Source organism: Trichogramma pretiosum, unplaced genomic scaffold (genome assembly GCF_000599845.2).
Source record: "Trichogramma pretiosum strain Unisexual culture from Peru unplaced genomic scaffold, Tpre_2.0 scaffold4, whole genome shotgun sequence".
In the NCBI taxonomy this organism is placed as follows: Eukaryota; Metazoa; Arthropoda; class Insecta; order Hymenoptera; family Trichogrammatidae; genus Trichogramma; species Trichogramma pretiosum.
This window is the reverse complement of record NW_019641688.1, coordinates 2,047,368-2,061,738: the sequence shown is the minus strand read 5'-3', so window position 1 is coordinate 2,061,738 and position 14,371 is coordinate 2,047,368. Positions and strand designations below refer to the sequence as shown.

The 14,371-nt window shown below is 47.7% G+C and overlaps 1 protein-coding gene across 1 annotated transcript in view; it reads right to left on the bottom strand.

The window, feature by feature from the left end:
* LOC106656014 (zwei Ig domain protein zig-8-like) overlaps positions 1–14,371 on the bottom strand; it is a 34,971-nt gene that overhangs the window by 16,119 nt on the left and 4,481 nt on the right. Inside the window, exon 2 of the mRNA XM_014376624.2 lies at positions 86–378. Within this exon, the coding sequence (XP_014232110.1) occupies positions 86–378 (293 nt within the window). The remainder of the gene's footprint in view (positions 1–85; positions 379–14,371) is intronic.

Sequence of the window (14,371 nt, the reverse complement as noted above, 5' to 3'; positions counted from 1 at the left end):
ACTTTTACCACTATGTGTATACGCTGTACATATACATTGTATAAATGTAATATATAGCTGCTGCTGGCTGCAGCGGATAACTCACCGTCCTATTGCCGAGGTTGCGCACGCTGCACAGCAGCACGGCTGGATGGCCGACCAGAGCAGTCACGTTCTCGCTTCCCTCGTCGGCGAAATGCGTCGCGCTGCTCAACAACGTCGTCGTCGTGGCTGCAGTTATTGTTCCAACGCCACTGCCACTGCCACTGCCACCGGAGACGGTGGCGAATTTCGTCACAGGTAGCTTACCGCTGGCGCCGCCTCCCGACATCGAGCCAATGCTGCCGCTATCCTTTTCGCTGTGGAGTAGGCCATCGATCAGCCTGAGCCCATCGTTTTCTGCAACGCCAAAGAGCAGAAAAGCAAAAAATGAACCATCCGTCCGGAGAGAGAGGGAGAGACAGCGAGAAAGAGTATAGTACGTTAAGGATATTTTTTTCCAAGCTCCGAGCAGAGACTTTTTATATTTTATATAGAGTACGCGGACGACGACGACGACGACTGCACTTGCATGTTTGATAAGCTCATTTGTTTGGATTAGCGAGCTCGTGATATACATACATTTTTTGTCGTGGCCGCAGTACCGAGAGTAATGGAGAGATATTTTTTCAGCCCAGTCCCCACGGTAGCGAGCTCAAGAATGATGAGACGGTATTATATAGTACTCGGCTGGGATGGTATAGTGGCTAAAAAAGCCGCGAGCGCGCCGCGCCGCACCTGAACAATAGGAAAGTAGAGCTGACGAAGGAGAGAGAGAGAGAGAGAGAGAGAGGATATTTGATTCAAAAATAAGTTTGATAGATCACGTCTGATGCGTATAGAGAGCTAGAGGGGTAGAGGGCACTGAAAAAAAGGTACCCGTATATAATACGAACTACTCGCACACACATACACATTCATCCTCGAGGGTCTGTGAAAAAAATCTTGGGTATAGGAAATGCTCGGTCGGGCGCGCGTATTAGGAGCTTAGAGGACTGCTCGAGTCGTGTCGTTATTGGGTCATCGTGTCGCCTAGCTATATAGCCAGCTATATACGAGCTTCGTATCTCGCCTCACAGCACTCACATACTAGCCTACGTATTATATACACAGACACACACATGCGCGCGCGCGATGCTAACGGGCTCGCGTGTCACAAGGCGGCATCTCGTGCGGCAGGGACAGCAAGAGAGAGAGAGAGAGAGCTTTATAGAAGCTGCTGCTGCTGCTTCGGAGCTTGGCACAATGGCATCCGAGTCTATTATATGCGTGCACAACTAGTTATATGCCACGCTATTCACACCACCGTTGGCGGCGTTGGTGGTGGTGGCGTCACTTGCCTTAGACCATCATCATACGTTATATAGATATATAATTTAGCTCGGAAGCATATTTCAACCTTGCTTTTGCGAACGCGCGGAGTAGACGAACTTGCAAGCTCAGACGCGCGTCGCTCCGTTCTCTTAATAATCCTCGATCGAACATATCGCTCTGGGCTAGATGAAAGAGCACCAGCACCGAGAGCGCAGCTTACAGCTCGAGGCGGCAAGAGAGAGAGAGAGAGAGCGAGTGAGTGAAAGAGAGACATTGCTCCGGCATCGCGTGGCTTATGTTCCACCCTATATTTCCTGCTCTCGCTCCTTCTCTTTCGCGCTGCACTCCGTGTAGAACACATTCATCTAATAAGTTTATATATACCGCAAGCGCGCGTGGGCGCGTCGAGCTTAGCAGTCGGTATAACGCATACATAAATTATTCGTCGTCGTTCAATTGAAGGAGCTAGCTCTTCGGAGCTTGCAGTAACTGCTCCGCTTCAACAACTATTGCAAAGTCGTCCCCGCGCCCTATATATAATACGTGTGCTTACATACACCGCGCACGCGAGCGAGCGCCCTTATATACCTGCACACAGCCTTACAAGTGATCGTAGCGCGCGCTTGCATATAAAAGCCAGAGCTGCATGCAAGTGTACGTGGCGTTGAGCTTGCAGCTGCCAAGTTGGCGGCGCGATCCGCCGCTACGGCTTGCTTATGAAATGTGTAGCATTACAGGCCGACTCAGCACACCTCGTTATCAATGCAATTTTACTTGCGTGGATCTTTGTAAGGCTCGCGCGACTGTTATAGCATTGAACTCGTGCACTGTTTCTCTTGCTGCTGCTGTTGCCATTATTATGTGCACGTTGCACGCGAGATCCGAGAATTTCGCTCTTTCTCTCGTGGGCTACAAGCTTGTATTTATCTATAAAAACATGCATGGTGCATGTGCATACGCGTGTACACCCTATAAGGTACAAGAGCAAAGCCGGCGCACTAATTAGGAAAAAGAGCAGAAAATCAATATTACGCAGTAAATAGCTTGCGCAGCCATACACCGAAGATCCTGTAAATTTATCTGCATTACCCTTTAATTAAGCCTTTTGTTTACCACCCTTACACGTATTATTCTGCAGCGAGTTTTTTTTCTTCTATCCAATTCCACGCCACCTTTTTGCTACGATGCACGCTTCGTTTTATACTTACATACATGCCCTAGTACGAGATACGTAAATAAATATATAGCAATGAAAAAAGGAAGATAGAGAAACTGCAACGCGCGGTATATACACAGGCGCCGTTCGCGCGGTACATCGCGTACTCGGCAGTATACAAGCGTAGTTTGCGAATTCGCGCGAGAGCATTTCGCGAAAACGAAACGCGCGCGCTGAGCGGCGAACTTTGAAAATTAATAAGATGTAAAGCGAAATCTGCTTCGTGCTTTATTTTGATACTACTGCACTACTGGTGCTGCTGCCGCGCGCTATACATCTACTGCTGTAATGCTGCGCTCTATGCCACGATGCGCTGCGAAACTGTTATTATTCCCAAGCCAGCTGTATAAAGTGCACGAGAGGGAGCGAACAGCAGCGGCGGCGGTTGACTGTTCAAGCTCTAGTCTATGCCAGCGAACTCGGCGCGTAGTAGCTGTGCAAAATTTTAATAGCTCGCGAGCTTTATGCGTGGCGCAAAAGCGCGTTGCTCGCTCGGTGCGCTTGCGTGAATATGTGTGTTACATATGATACGTGTGTGCAACGTATACGTAGCTGAATCGTTTTGAAACGAAGCTGCGCCGCTGAAATGGCCCTAATCATATAATCGCGTACGCCAAAAAAACATCCACAAAGAGATAATCGCGCTTAACCGATCGAATCGATCTATATATATGCAGTGATTAAGCGCGAGCAGACGAATTTAACGATGATCATCGTGATCGGAGTCGCTGCAGCGATGCAGTAGTCCATTGAAATTAGAGAGACAAGCTGCAATTAGTATCGAGTCTAACTCTCTGTACATTAGCTGCTGCGCGCATTACATGTTTTGCATTACAGGCGGATAAGTATATACAGCTATTGAGCACACAACGCCGAACGAAACGAGCAAATGATCGAGTTCTCTCGGCGCAGGCCTTATCGAGGCTGCTCTCATACCAATATATCCAAGTATTTAAGCAGCAACTTGGTATATCGATAAACATATAGGTACTCGTTACGACAATGATTAATGATTACTCGCGAGTGGATCGCTTTTTAGGTCGGCTGATTTGCAACTGACACACGGCGTCGACGACGACGACGACGACGATCACGTCGAGGACGCATCTAATAATAGCCTACATTTTACATCGATTTTCCTAATCGAGAGATAATGATTCCCGCGCGCAAAATCCCTCGTTATATAAAGTCCATCGAAATCGAATAAAGTTTATTTATACAAAGCGCCAATTGCTGTTATATATATCGAAATATCCGACTCGCAGTGCGCGCCGCGCTATCGTTATCATTTAGTCGGATGAAAAAACTTTTTCTCCTTCATTCTTCTTCTTCTTCTTCGTCTTAGCGGCGGCGGCGGGGCGCAGGATCCCGTAGTACTTTATGGCAGAGTACGGCGTTGGGGATATCGCGCCGAGCTTTCGAGCTATATAGGTAGCAGCGTCGAGCCATTGGAAATGTTTAATGAGCCCGAGGAGCTCGAGCTCGGCTCGCGCGCGCGCGCAAGCAGCTAGCTAGTAGTAATACGAGAGCTCAATAAACCAGTCCAATTGTTCCATCAACTACGCGAATAGGCCACCGCCGCGTCGAGCCCGAGCTCGAGCTGGCTATATATACGCGCGCGCGCGAATTCTTATCGCGCGCCTAATCCTATCAGCGAGCGCTCGAGCGTAAAACCATGACCGGCAACTCACTTGTAAAATCCACTCTTATAAATTATCCGGGTGGCCCCCTCTCTCTCTCTCTCTCTCTCTGCGAGCTCCACTTCTTTTTTCCTTCTCTCTCTCTCTCTCTCTTTAAACTTTTTTTTTCGCTCTTCACACCTCATAAACTGGTCTTATTCTTTCTCTTTCTCCGTGGAAAAGGTTTCGTTCGAATACCTTCGTCGTGCGAGCGCTCGCAGCCATTAAACGCGAGTAATACGTATAAAGCGAAAGTTTTTTTCGGCTCGACTCGAGAGAGCCTTCTGTACGATAGTTAATTATCGGATCGTTTGTTTGTTCAGGATATAAGCTTCATGCCATCGCTGCTCCCTATTTTGAGTGCAGGAATATTTCATCGGGGCGCGCGCGCACAATCGAGTCGCCGGAAGGTAAATCAAAACGCAATATGAAAGCTCTGGTAGATAGATAGGTGTAGGTAGGGCCGACACTCTGGCTCGGATCCGCAACATCTTCATTACAGTGTAGCGGTGGCGGCGGCAGCGGACGGAAGCGCCGAGCATATGCCTGAAGAACGGCTCTCGGCCAAGCTATAATGGTAATATACATATATAGCGGCGTCACCGCTAATCTGTTTCAGCCCTCTGGCGCGCGGCGCGTTGGCAATATCAGCGAAATCTATTTATCACGTGACGCACTGCTCCAACGACGGGGAGGCTCGGGACTCGCACACATACACACGCAAAGTCACACACATTTAAACTAATGACGACCCAGCCCGAAACGAGGCCATAAAAAAGGCCTTGCACCCCGCAAGCTCGAGGTAATCCTTGCCTGACCCAAGCGCGCGCGGCAAATCTCTCGCTCTCTCCCTCGCTCTCTATTATTGAAATCCTCCGTCTTTTGAATACGAGCAGAGGCTCTCTCGCAAAAAGCCTCGCTCTACCGCACGTACGTAGGCGGTGGTAGTAGCAGGAGAGAGGGAGCGTAAATTAGAAACGAAAGCGAGCTTGCGTGCATTATACATATCCGGCCCTCCGCAAGCTGTGCTATATCTGCGAGTTTATATACAGCAGAAGCAGCAGCAGCTAAGCCCTGGGATATTTTTGTGTACGCGCGCGTGTGTGGCGCCCGGACTATTGGGTAGTTTAGGATCTGCTGGCTTGACTCGGCCCGTCAACACACGCGTTCTGTGGGGGGCTCTCGAGGCCGTGTACGGGCTCTGAAATAGTAGGTACGACATACAGAGAGAATATAAGCTCGCGCGAGTTTCCACACACGTCCTCGCAGCAGCAGCACGCACGCACACATGAATGTAATATGTATATATGCTGTATGCAAGTGCGAGACGAAGCTCTATGCGCCCGTGAAATCACTCCCTTCCGCTGTAGGTAGCAGCGCAGCTCAGCCAGCCAACGCCAACGGAATTAATATTCGGCTCGCGTATATCCCGGCTCTGCACGGCGGTGGCGGCGGCGAACTGCGCTAGCTGCCGCTGCTCTGCGGATGAGGCCAATCGTCGTTTCTAGTCAAGAGAGTGAGAGACTCGCCCCTGCCGCTACCAACACCACCAACACCGCCACCACCACCGCTACTACCACTAGTACCGGCGTGGCGGTAGTGCACCGCGCGTCGCTTTGAAATATTAATCCCTTTCTGCGCGAACGTGAATATGCGCTCTCTCTCTCTCTCTCTCTCTCGCTCTTTCGCAGTCGAGTGCCGTGCACTGCCTGACAGTCTGTCTATACGCAGCTCGAATTCTGATGCGATCGCGCAAGAAAAGTGTGTGACTCGAGGCACGTCAAGTCTATTGGATACACACACACACATACACACACACGCGAGGATATACGTGCCCGCACGGTCACGTATTGTATCGCATCTATACACGCGAATATAACTATATACAGCTGTATAAGCGAGCCCAAGCTCGCCCGGATTGGATTGTGAAATTTTCAGGCGCGCTCGATCCTATATAGTGTACGCCGCTATCTCTGTATAAGCTCGGTGCTGTATAACTGCTGCTGCTGCTGCTGCTGATGCTGCAACAAGACGACGGCGGCGGGGCGATGATGAGGACGATAATGACACTGGGGCGCATGTAAGAGCCGGGGCGAGAGATCGTGATTGCGCCTTGCCTCCTCTGCAGCAGCGCAGATATCGTGATGGGCGATAAGTGCCTCCCTTTACAAGCTGGTGCGATCGCCGCTCTTACTCTCTCTCTTGCGCGCGCGCTCGAGCCACGTGCGCCCATGTATTATTCACGTGACTCCGATATATATCGTATATATATCGTATATATATATATATATATCGTCGTTGTATAGCTCTCTACTCGGCCCTCCGGCTTTATACCTGCGCAACTACACGGCTATTATTACCCCCGAAGGAGATAAAAGGCTCCGAACGATTTCAACGCCAACAGCAATAGCGGCAGCAGCAGCAGCAGCCGTAGCAGTACTGGTAGTAGCGGTGATGGTGGCAACAGCCAAAGAGCTCAACTTTCGGCTGCGAATTCTTGTGCATGTTTAACGATCGAAGAGCGAAACTATCCACCGCCGCATGGCTTTGGTCTCGTGTGCTCCGACACGAGAGCTCAGCGAGCGACAAAGTGCCTACGGTACATCCGATTCGAATCGCTATACATACACAGCGCAACAATTTCTATCGCGTATACGACGACTATCATTGTGCACAAAAGTCGGCGGCGCGCGAATTAAATCGCCTAGCCCATACAGTCTCTGCATCCATTAAATTTGCTTCGGCTTTTTCGACTATCTATAGCGTTTATACCCATACTCATACGTACTACGTATTATTATACGCGGGGCACGCGTGGCGCGTGGCGAAGCACAGTTTAAAGCTAGTGAGGGAAAATTTATGACTGCTAGGCTGAAATATGGCTAATTTAAATGAGAACTGTCACAACGCGCGCAACCTGCACTTTGTTTTAATCAAATGCCCCTTCCATATGCATACATATATGTTGTATATGTAGTATATGTTGGTGTTGCGCTGCTCTGCCAGCACAGACAACATGCAGAATTTAGAATTATTCATATACATTTGTTCTGCGCTTCCAAATGCACCGTGACGTAGCGCGTACGCAGCTCCATATAAGCGTATGTATATTTAGCTATATATATTTACACAAACGTCTGTATGCGTTTTGTGACCGTACGTACGCCAACGAGTGTTTGTGCTTGTGTGCGTGTGTGTGTGTGTGTGTGCATATACACTCAACCCCCGTGCGCAAACGAACGCATTAAAGCATCATTTTGCGAGAGGGAGGAAATAAAATTTAATTGCTCGAGCCGCGATGCGCGAGGATTAAGTAGGAAGGCGAGGCAAACTATTATTGAGAAAAGCCAAGGGTGACTGTAATTAAAACGCTTCGTTTACCTATTGATTAATCGCGCGTGCGAAAAAGCGAGGAGACCCTCTTCGGAGCCGCCGCCGCACCACAGTAGCAGCAGCAGCAGCAGCAGCTAGCTCTACCTCCCTTTCTCAACCGCGCGGCTTTTATATACCTAGTGCCGTCTCTCGCCCACCCCCTGTGTGTGCAGCAGCAGCCTCTTTACCACCTCTGGCCAACTCGAGACTCCAAAGCTCTCTAGCTCTCTCCTCTCATACAGAAAGTGATAAAACGATTAAGAGAAAGAGAGCGTCAACGCGAATGCACGCGCGCGCTTGATTTATGCGAAATTTTAACGTAATTAATTATTCCTTTTGCGCGCGTCGCGGTGCATGCATAGCTCGCGGAGCTCTCAAAGTTCGATTTGACTTGGGGGACGACGACGACGACGACTACGACTATGACGAGGCCAGCAGCAGTAGTGACAGTTATATAGCCTGTTCGAGCAGTGATTAAAGAGTACGAGCGAGCATTATTATGACTGCAGTTCTCTCGCGGGCAACAGTTGCTGATGCTGCGCTGTTGCTCGAAAGACTGTGCATTACAGGTATACGGTTGGCGCTTGTTTGTTGATTCTCGCGCTGCAACAGCAACGGCAACAGCAACAGCAGCAGCTCGCAGCTACGGAGAAGTAAATTCAAAAGTGACAATAATATTAATTATACTGGGCGTGACAAATATTAATGCCCCTGTGGCCATGGCTTATTATTTGAACAACGCAGCGCACGGCGCGCTGAGGCAGTTATACATATAGCGCGCTCGAAGCGAAACGAACCAACGAACGAACGAATGAACGAGGCGAGAGCTGCATTATAGAGATAGAACGTGTCAGAATTTTCACCGTATAATATATATAACACGCGGCAACAGTCAAAGCAAATATCAACAAATTTTCCGTTCATCGAACGAGCTCGAATCGCTAGAGAGAGAGAGAGAGAGAGAGAGAGAGAGAGATTGTCACACTGCGGGGCTAGTCCACCGTTGCTGTTGTTTTTGCCTCATACCCCATGCCAGTGTTTTTCAATTTCAATGACCAATGAGACAATTCATTGACGTTTTGATAAATTTCTCCTCACGTATTTAAGAGGCTTATGCCAATGCTGTTGCCGCTGCTGCTGCCGTTGCTGTATGTACTGCCTCGCTTTATATTAGCTTCACTATATATACACGTAATGCATAGTTTATACGAAATTGCCACCGAGGGGCTCGCGCCTCGCAAATGTACACTTTCTCAGTTGAGGATAATAACAGCGAACAAACTGCTGCTGCTACCGCTGCTACCACCTCTACTTCTGTAGTATACATTTGCTTTTGCTGCTGCTGCTGCTGCTGCTGCTGCTACTGCCGCCATCGCCGCAGCACCCCGGCACACGGTGCACACAGTGGCAATGCGAGATAAGGCATGTTTATAAACACCAGCTCTCCAGCAGCATGAGCGCCGCTCTCTCTCTCTCTCGTGTCGGGAGCTTTAATACGATAAGTGCGCTATACGTGTATACAGCCCAGCAATATGCGGGTTAAACTTTTCGAAATAGCCGTGCGCTTTTTCTTTATGACTGAAATACATACGTTACGTTCGCTGCTCGCCACTCGGCGCCTTGTCAAACGCATACGTGTATAATGCAGCTCTATCAGCGGGGCTGAATGGGCAGATTGAATTTTTCCCCTCTCTCACTCTCTCTCTCTTTCTCTTTACTTCCCCGCTTTTTTCTCTCTTTTTTGCGTGAATGGGGGGTGTACGCGGGTACGCTTGATGGCTTTTTTCATCGAAATTTTATCAAGCGTAAAGAGAGCTGGGTTTCGTTTGCGCGCAAAATTACGGTCCATCGGCGCTTGAGCACACAGGCAGCAGCAGCAGTGTAGCAGCAGCCTGCACTCGTGCTTGCTCGCAAGCTCGACTTTCGTGTTGTACGCGCGTGGTACAGAAAGAGAGTAATTATTTCCTCGAGAAACTTCGAGTACAATTTATAATTATAATAGATGAAAGATTGATAATATTAATGCGAACAGCCGCACCATAATACGTGCTCGAAAACTTGGCCCGCGCGATACTTGTAACGTCACTCGTACCCCGAAAATTTACCTGCTCCCTCACAGCCTGTGAAGCAAGCAAGTACTAGTGGGGGAGCCCGCGAGAGCATCTGAGCAATTAAAATTATTACCGTTCAAGCGCAAAATATACTCAAAACTTGTATAACGACGCTATGAATATTGCGTTATATGAAATTTCTTCTCTCTACGAGGTCGCGTGGCGGCTGCGAGCGTAAAGTTACCGCGCGAGCAAAAGCAGCGCGCGTTCCAATATCTATGGCCATGGATACTATTATAATAGGCGAAGCATATCGCGCGCTAGCGGGCGCCTATCAAAAAATAATATCCACACGCGTGTATATATCGTGAACGTTTCGCCGATAATCAATACGATTCACAATTGCCCTGAAAGAAAAAAAAATATCTACACAGCTCTCTAGCTATATAGCGTGTGTATATCATATAGCGGAGCGCAGCAACTCAGCAACAATCGCGCGAGCGCGCCTCGTGTGCTCTAGCGCGCAGCGCACGCAGCTGATGTATAGCTACCTGGGGAAAAATGTTTTACGGCCAAATGAATATTTATCTTGGGCTCAAGAGAGAACAAAATCGCCTCCCTTTTCGTCCTATAATATATAAGTAGAGCAACGCGTTTTAAAGCGCGTTTTATATATACGCGCTGGGCCGTCTACACAATGGATTCTTTTGATTGGTGAATTTTTCACGAAGCTCTGCAGTAGCTGTGCAACATTTTTCGGCAAAATATACGTACGTGGATGTGTAGAGCGAGAAAATTAGAATAAAAAACATTCGTGAGCCGCGTGCGTCGGAAATACGCGAAAAAATTATAATATTTGTAAAATCGTTGAAGAGATGAAATTTTTTTTAATAGAAATTAAGCTTTACTTTGTACTTGACATTTTATATGAAATGGTTTTACGCGGCGAGACTGCGAGCACACACACCCACATATATCTATAAGAAGAATTTTAAAACGGACAAAAGACAGTAAAATAGTGCGCAGAGTAAGTGGAACTTCTTTTAGTATATACGACTTCTGGGCAAAATTAAACGAAACATCCTGAATCCTTTTCCTTAACGTTCATATTTCATTTTTCTTTTTCTTTTTTTTTTTACTTTTAAATACCGCGCATATTTCACTAAACGTTTTTTTAACGATGCGACCGTCGTTTCACGGCTTAATTTCATTTTCCTCGTTTAATAACAAAATATCAAAATCACTAGCTGATGGCTATCCTCCTTTGTCTCGCAGCTATGCAAGCTCAATATTTTTCAACTAAACCCCGAGCACATGCGCTCGAAAAATATATAAACAATTTATTTATTTATGTAACGTTTAGTACATGTATTGGTAGACGCAGGGACTGGATGCGAGCGGTATTCGTGTGTAGCGCACGGCGAGATCAAAGTCAACCCCCGAAGTCATCTAGGATGCATTCAGCAAACTTTTCAACAAACGCCCGAATATATATAGCTACTTCTTTACTCAGCTGCTGCAGCGGTAGCAGCAGTTCTCTCTCTGCCGCACGTCACCGCACAGAAAGAAAGGTTAAACCCTCTGGACCTTACCTTTTTCTCTTTTCCTCTCCCTCACCGAGCTTTCTTTCTCTCCTGCCTACTACTGTACACTCGCTTTTAGCCCAGGCCAGGCTCTCCTCTCTTTCTCTGTACATAAACGTCTCTAATGCAGCGGCTCTAGGGCAACTTCTCTAAGGGTGTGGACGCATGGGCGTCCGTCTATGTGTGCGGGTATGAAATACTTTTAAGCCCTGCGCTACGTATAAATATATCTCGTGCGTCCAAACACAATTACACACACATACACGGGCATGGGTAGAAAGGTTTGTGTGATTTTTCGTGTATGCCAAGGACGCACGGACGACAAAGAGTTTAAGGCTTTCTCCCTCTCTTTCTCTGGCTCTCTGTTGGTGTCGCAAAGTTTGCCGTTTGAGAAAGTAGTTTTTACGCTCGCATAGATATTATTTGAGATTTTTTAAATAAAAAGAGCCGATTTAGCGTATATATTTTTCGCGTTCGCCTGGTCAAACGACTTTATTAAAAAATATATATAATTTTCTAATTAGCCGCGACAAATTGAGCGCATTAATTTTTCCACGTATTTGCATAAGTAATTACGCGCTGGCACACGCGTCCGCGAGCAAGCGAGCTCGGGCGAGACACGAGTTTCAAAAAGCGCCCAGTCAGCACGAAGGATGTGTATATACACACTGCATAGGGTGAAAAAGGGGAACACAAATTGTTGCTGCACCGTAATATAATAACATTACATTAATGATCGTGCAGAGCTCCTGCTGCTGCTGCAGCAACAGCGGCGGCCGCAGCGGCAGTACGGCGGTGGCAGCAGCGCGGTGAAAATCATATTGCATATATGTTTAACAAGGGCCATACATTTATCGCTCGCGAGCTTAACGAATTTGTACTTATGCGTACGCGCATGTATACGCGAGTGTCCGTTAACATCATACGCGTGGTGCGTACGTGTAATAACGCTCGCTCAGTGTGATGCAGTGCTATACGAAGCTTGAGCGTCATCAAGGCCAAAAATACACGTTATTTACAATTATGCGCGTGTGCTCGCGTACGCGAAGCTTGCAGTGTACCGTACATGCAGGCCAGAATTGCACGAGCGAAAAATGCCTGGGGGCCAAATTGATTTTTAAATTGATAACGACGAGCTCGACGTATTATATATACACAGAGAGTCGACGCACGCGCGTGCATGAGCATGTAGTACTATATAAGTTGGTAACGCGAGTCCTTTATTAGCATAATACGTTTTTAAATATGTACACTAGCTCGTCGAGAGCATAATATCGTATAGCCGCCCAGGCGGCTATGAAAAAGTTCCTTTGCATCGACGCGCGCGCACAAGCTCGGTGCAAGCTCGCATACGCTATAGTTCGAGGCCACTTCTCCGATCGAGCTTGCAGCAGCAGCAGCAGCTATGATGAACAAAAAGTTTGCGCCCACACCCCTCGTGTCGCCCCATAAAACAGCTGCAGCGCGCGCGCGGCTCGATTAGCTTGAGCAACGACACGATAGCTCTGACAATAAAAGACTGAAAAAGGAATACGTGGTGCGAGGATAGCAAGAGAGAAGGAAAAAAAAGACGAGAAAGGAACTTAAGACACAGCGACGACGAGTGAGAAATCTCGGCGATATCTTCATATAATTAACGCCGCGCCGCGTTTACGCTATATATATAATGATAGTGCAGCAGCAGTCGCGCGCGATCTCTCCGTGCGCGTACTCTTACATGCACGTATATAACGAAGGAGGCGCAGTCAGACTTTCGGAATACTTTCCTCGGGGCGTCAATTCCCGCGAGCGGGAGGCGTACTACTGGCTCAGCTATAGCTGACTTTCTCTCTCTCTCTCTCTCTCTCTCTCTTACTCTAGCTGCAGTGCTGCCTGTAGCTCCAAAGTATGCCAATAATCTGGACCCCCCTGGCCCCGCCTCTCTTCTCTCTTTCTCTACATTTTTCCTACTTCGAAACTTTCGAAAAGTCATTTGGAAGATTTTGAAATTCAAATTAGGCAGAACATACTTTAAATCGCCTCGGCTCTTGCTCCCTCTCTCTCTCTCTCACTCTCTGCCTGTCGCTCCCACTGAGAGAGAAACTAGGCTACCACCCCTTGCTCTAGCGCAGCACTATGCGCTATACTCATTAATTCTACCCACTGACGAAGTATATACAAACCCAAAGATTCTGCACGTGTATATGGATATCCACGCACAAGCTCGCGTATGCATCCGTGTATAGTAGCTGTATACGCAGTACACACTCACATACACTTGTACAACAAACGCGAGCTTGCGACAAAGTCGTAGAGGAGCCGAGTTGAAATTTTAATTACACAGTGCAGTCAGCTCGCGGATGAGTGGCGCGCGACGTTTTCACACACGCGCCCAAAGCAACACAAGACTCGACTCGACATCATCTTCCCGCGCGCGCTCAGAAAGCAGAAGAGGCGAAGAAATGTTCCGAAATGAAATTATTTAATTGAACGTACTTACACCTATGTGCAATGCGGAAGAGGGGCTGCTGCTGCTGCAGTAGCAGTACATAAGACCCCCTCGACTGCGCTCGGAACGCGACGAAGGCAGCAGCAATTTGAGTGGCTCGACTACTCTGTATATAGCTCATACTGACATTATAATATGAGCGTTGAATTCCTACGAGTTACCTAATTGATTTTTTTTGCCCCTCTCCAAATGCCGCGTAGCTCAATTATGAAGAGATCTAAAAAAGAAGCGCTGCAGAGATCGCTAAAGCTCGCGCAAGTAGCAGCAGCAGTAGCAGCAGTGGTGGTAGAGCAGTAGTAGAGGAAGCAAATTGAGCGAAGCATCTGCTCGCGTAATGAAAGCGAGCTTCTCTCTCTCTCTCTTCTCTCGCATACTAGCCCACACCGGTAGCGTAATTAAAAAAATTTTTTATTCCTCGCTTCCGACCACGTGCCATTTCTTTTATTAAGTTATGTATAGAGAGGAGTTATGTATGAAGAGAAAGAGAGTCAACTCTCCGCGAGACGAGGGCACATATTAAGTCTGCTCTTTCTTCCGCATTCAGCAGTCTTAAAGACTCGTGTATTATTTCGATGTATGGAGCTTCAAAAATGCAGAGTTCTGCTCGACATTCAATCTTATTTGCTTCCCTTTTCAAATGGGAGAAAAAT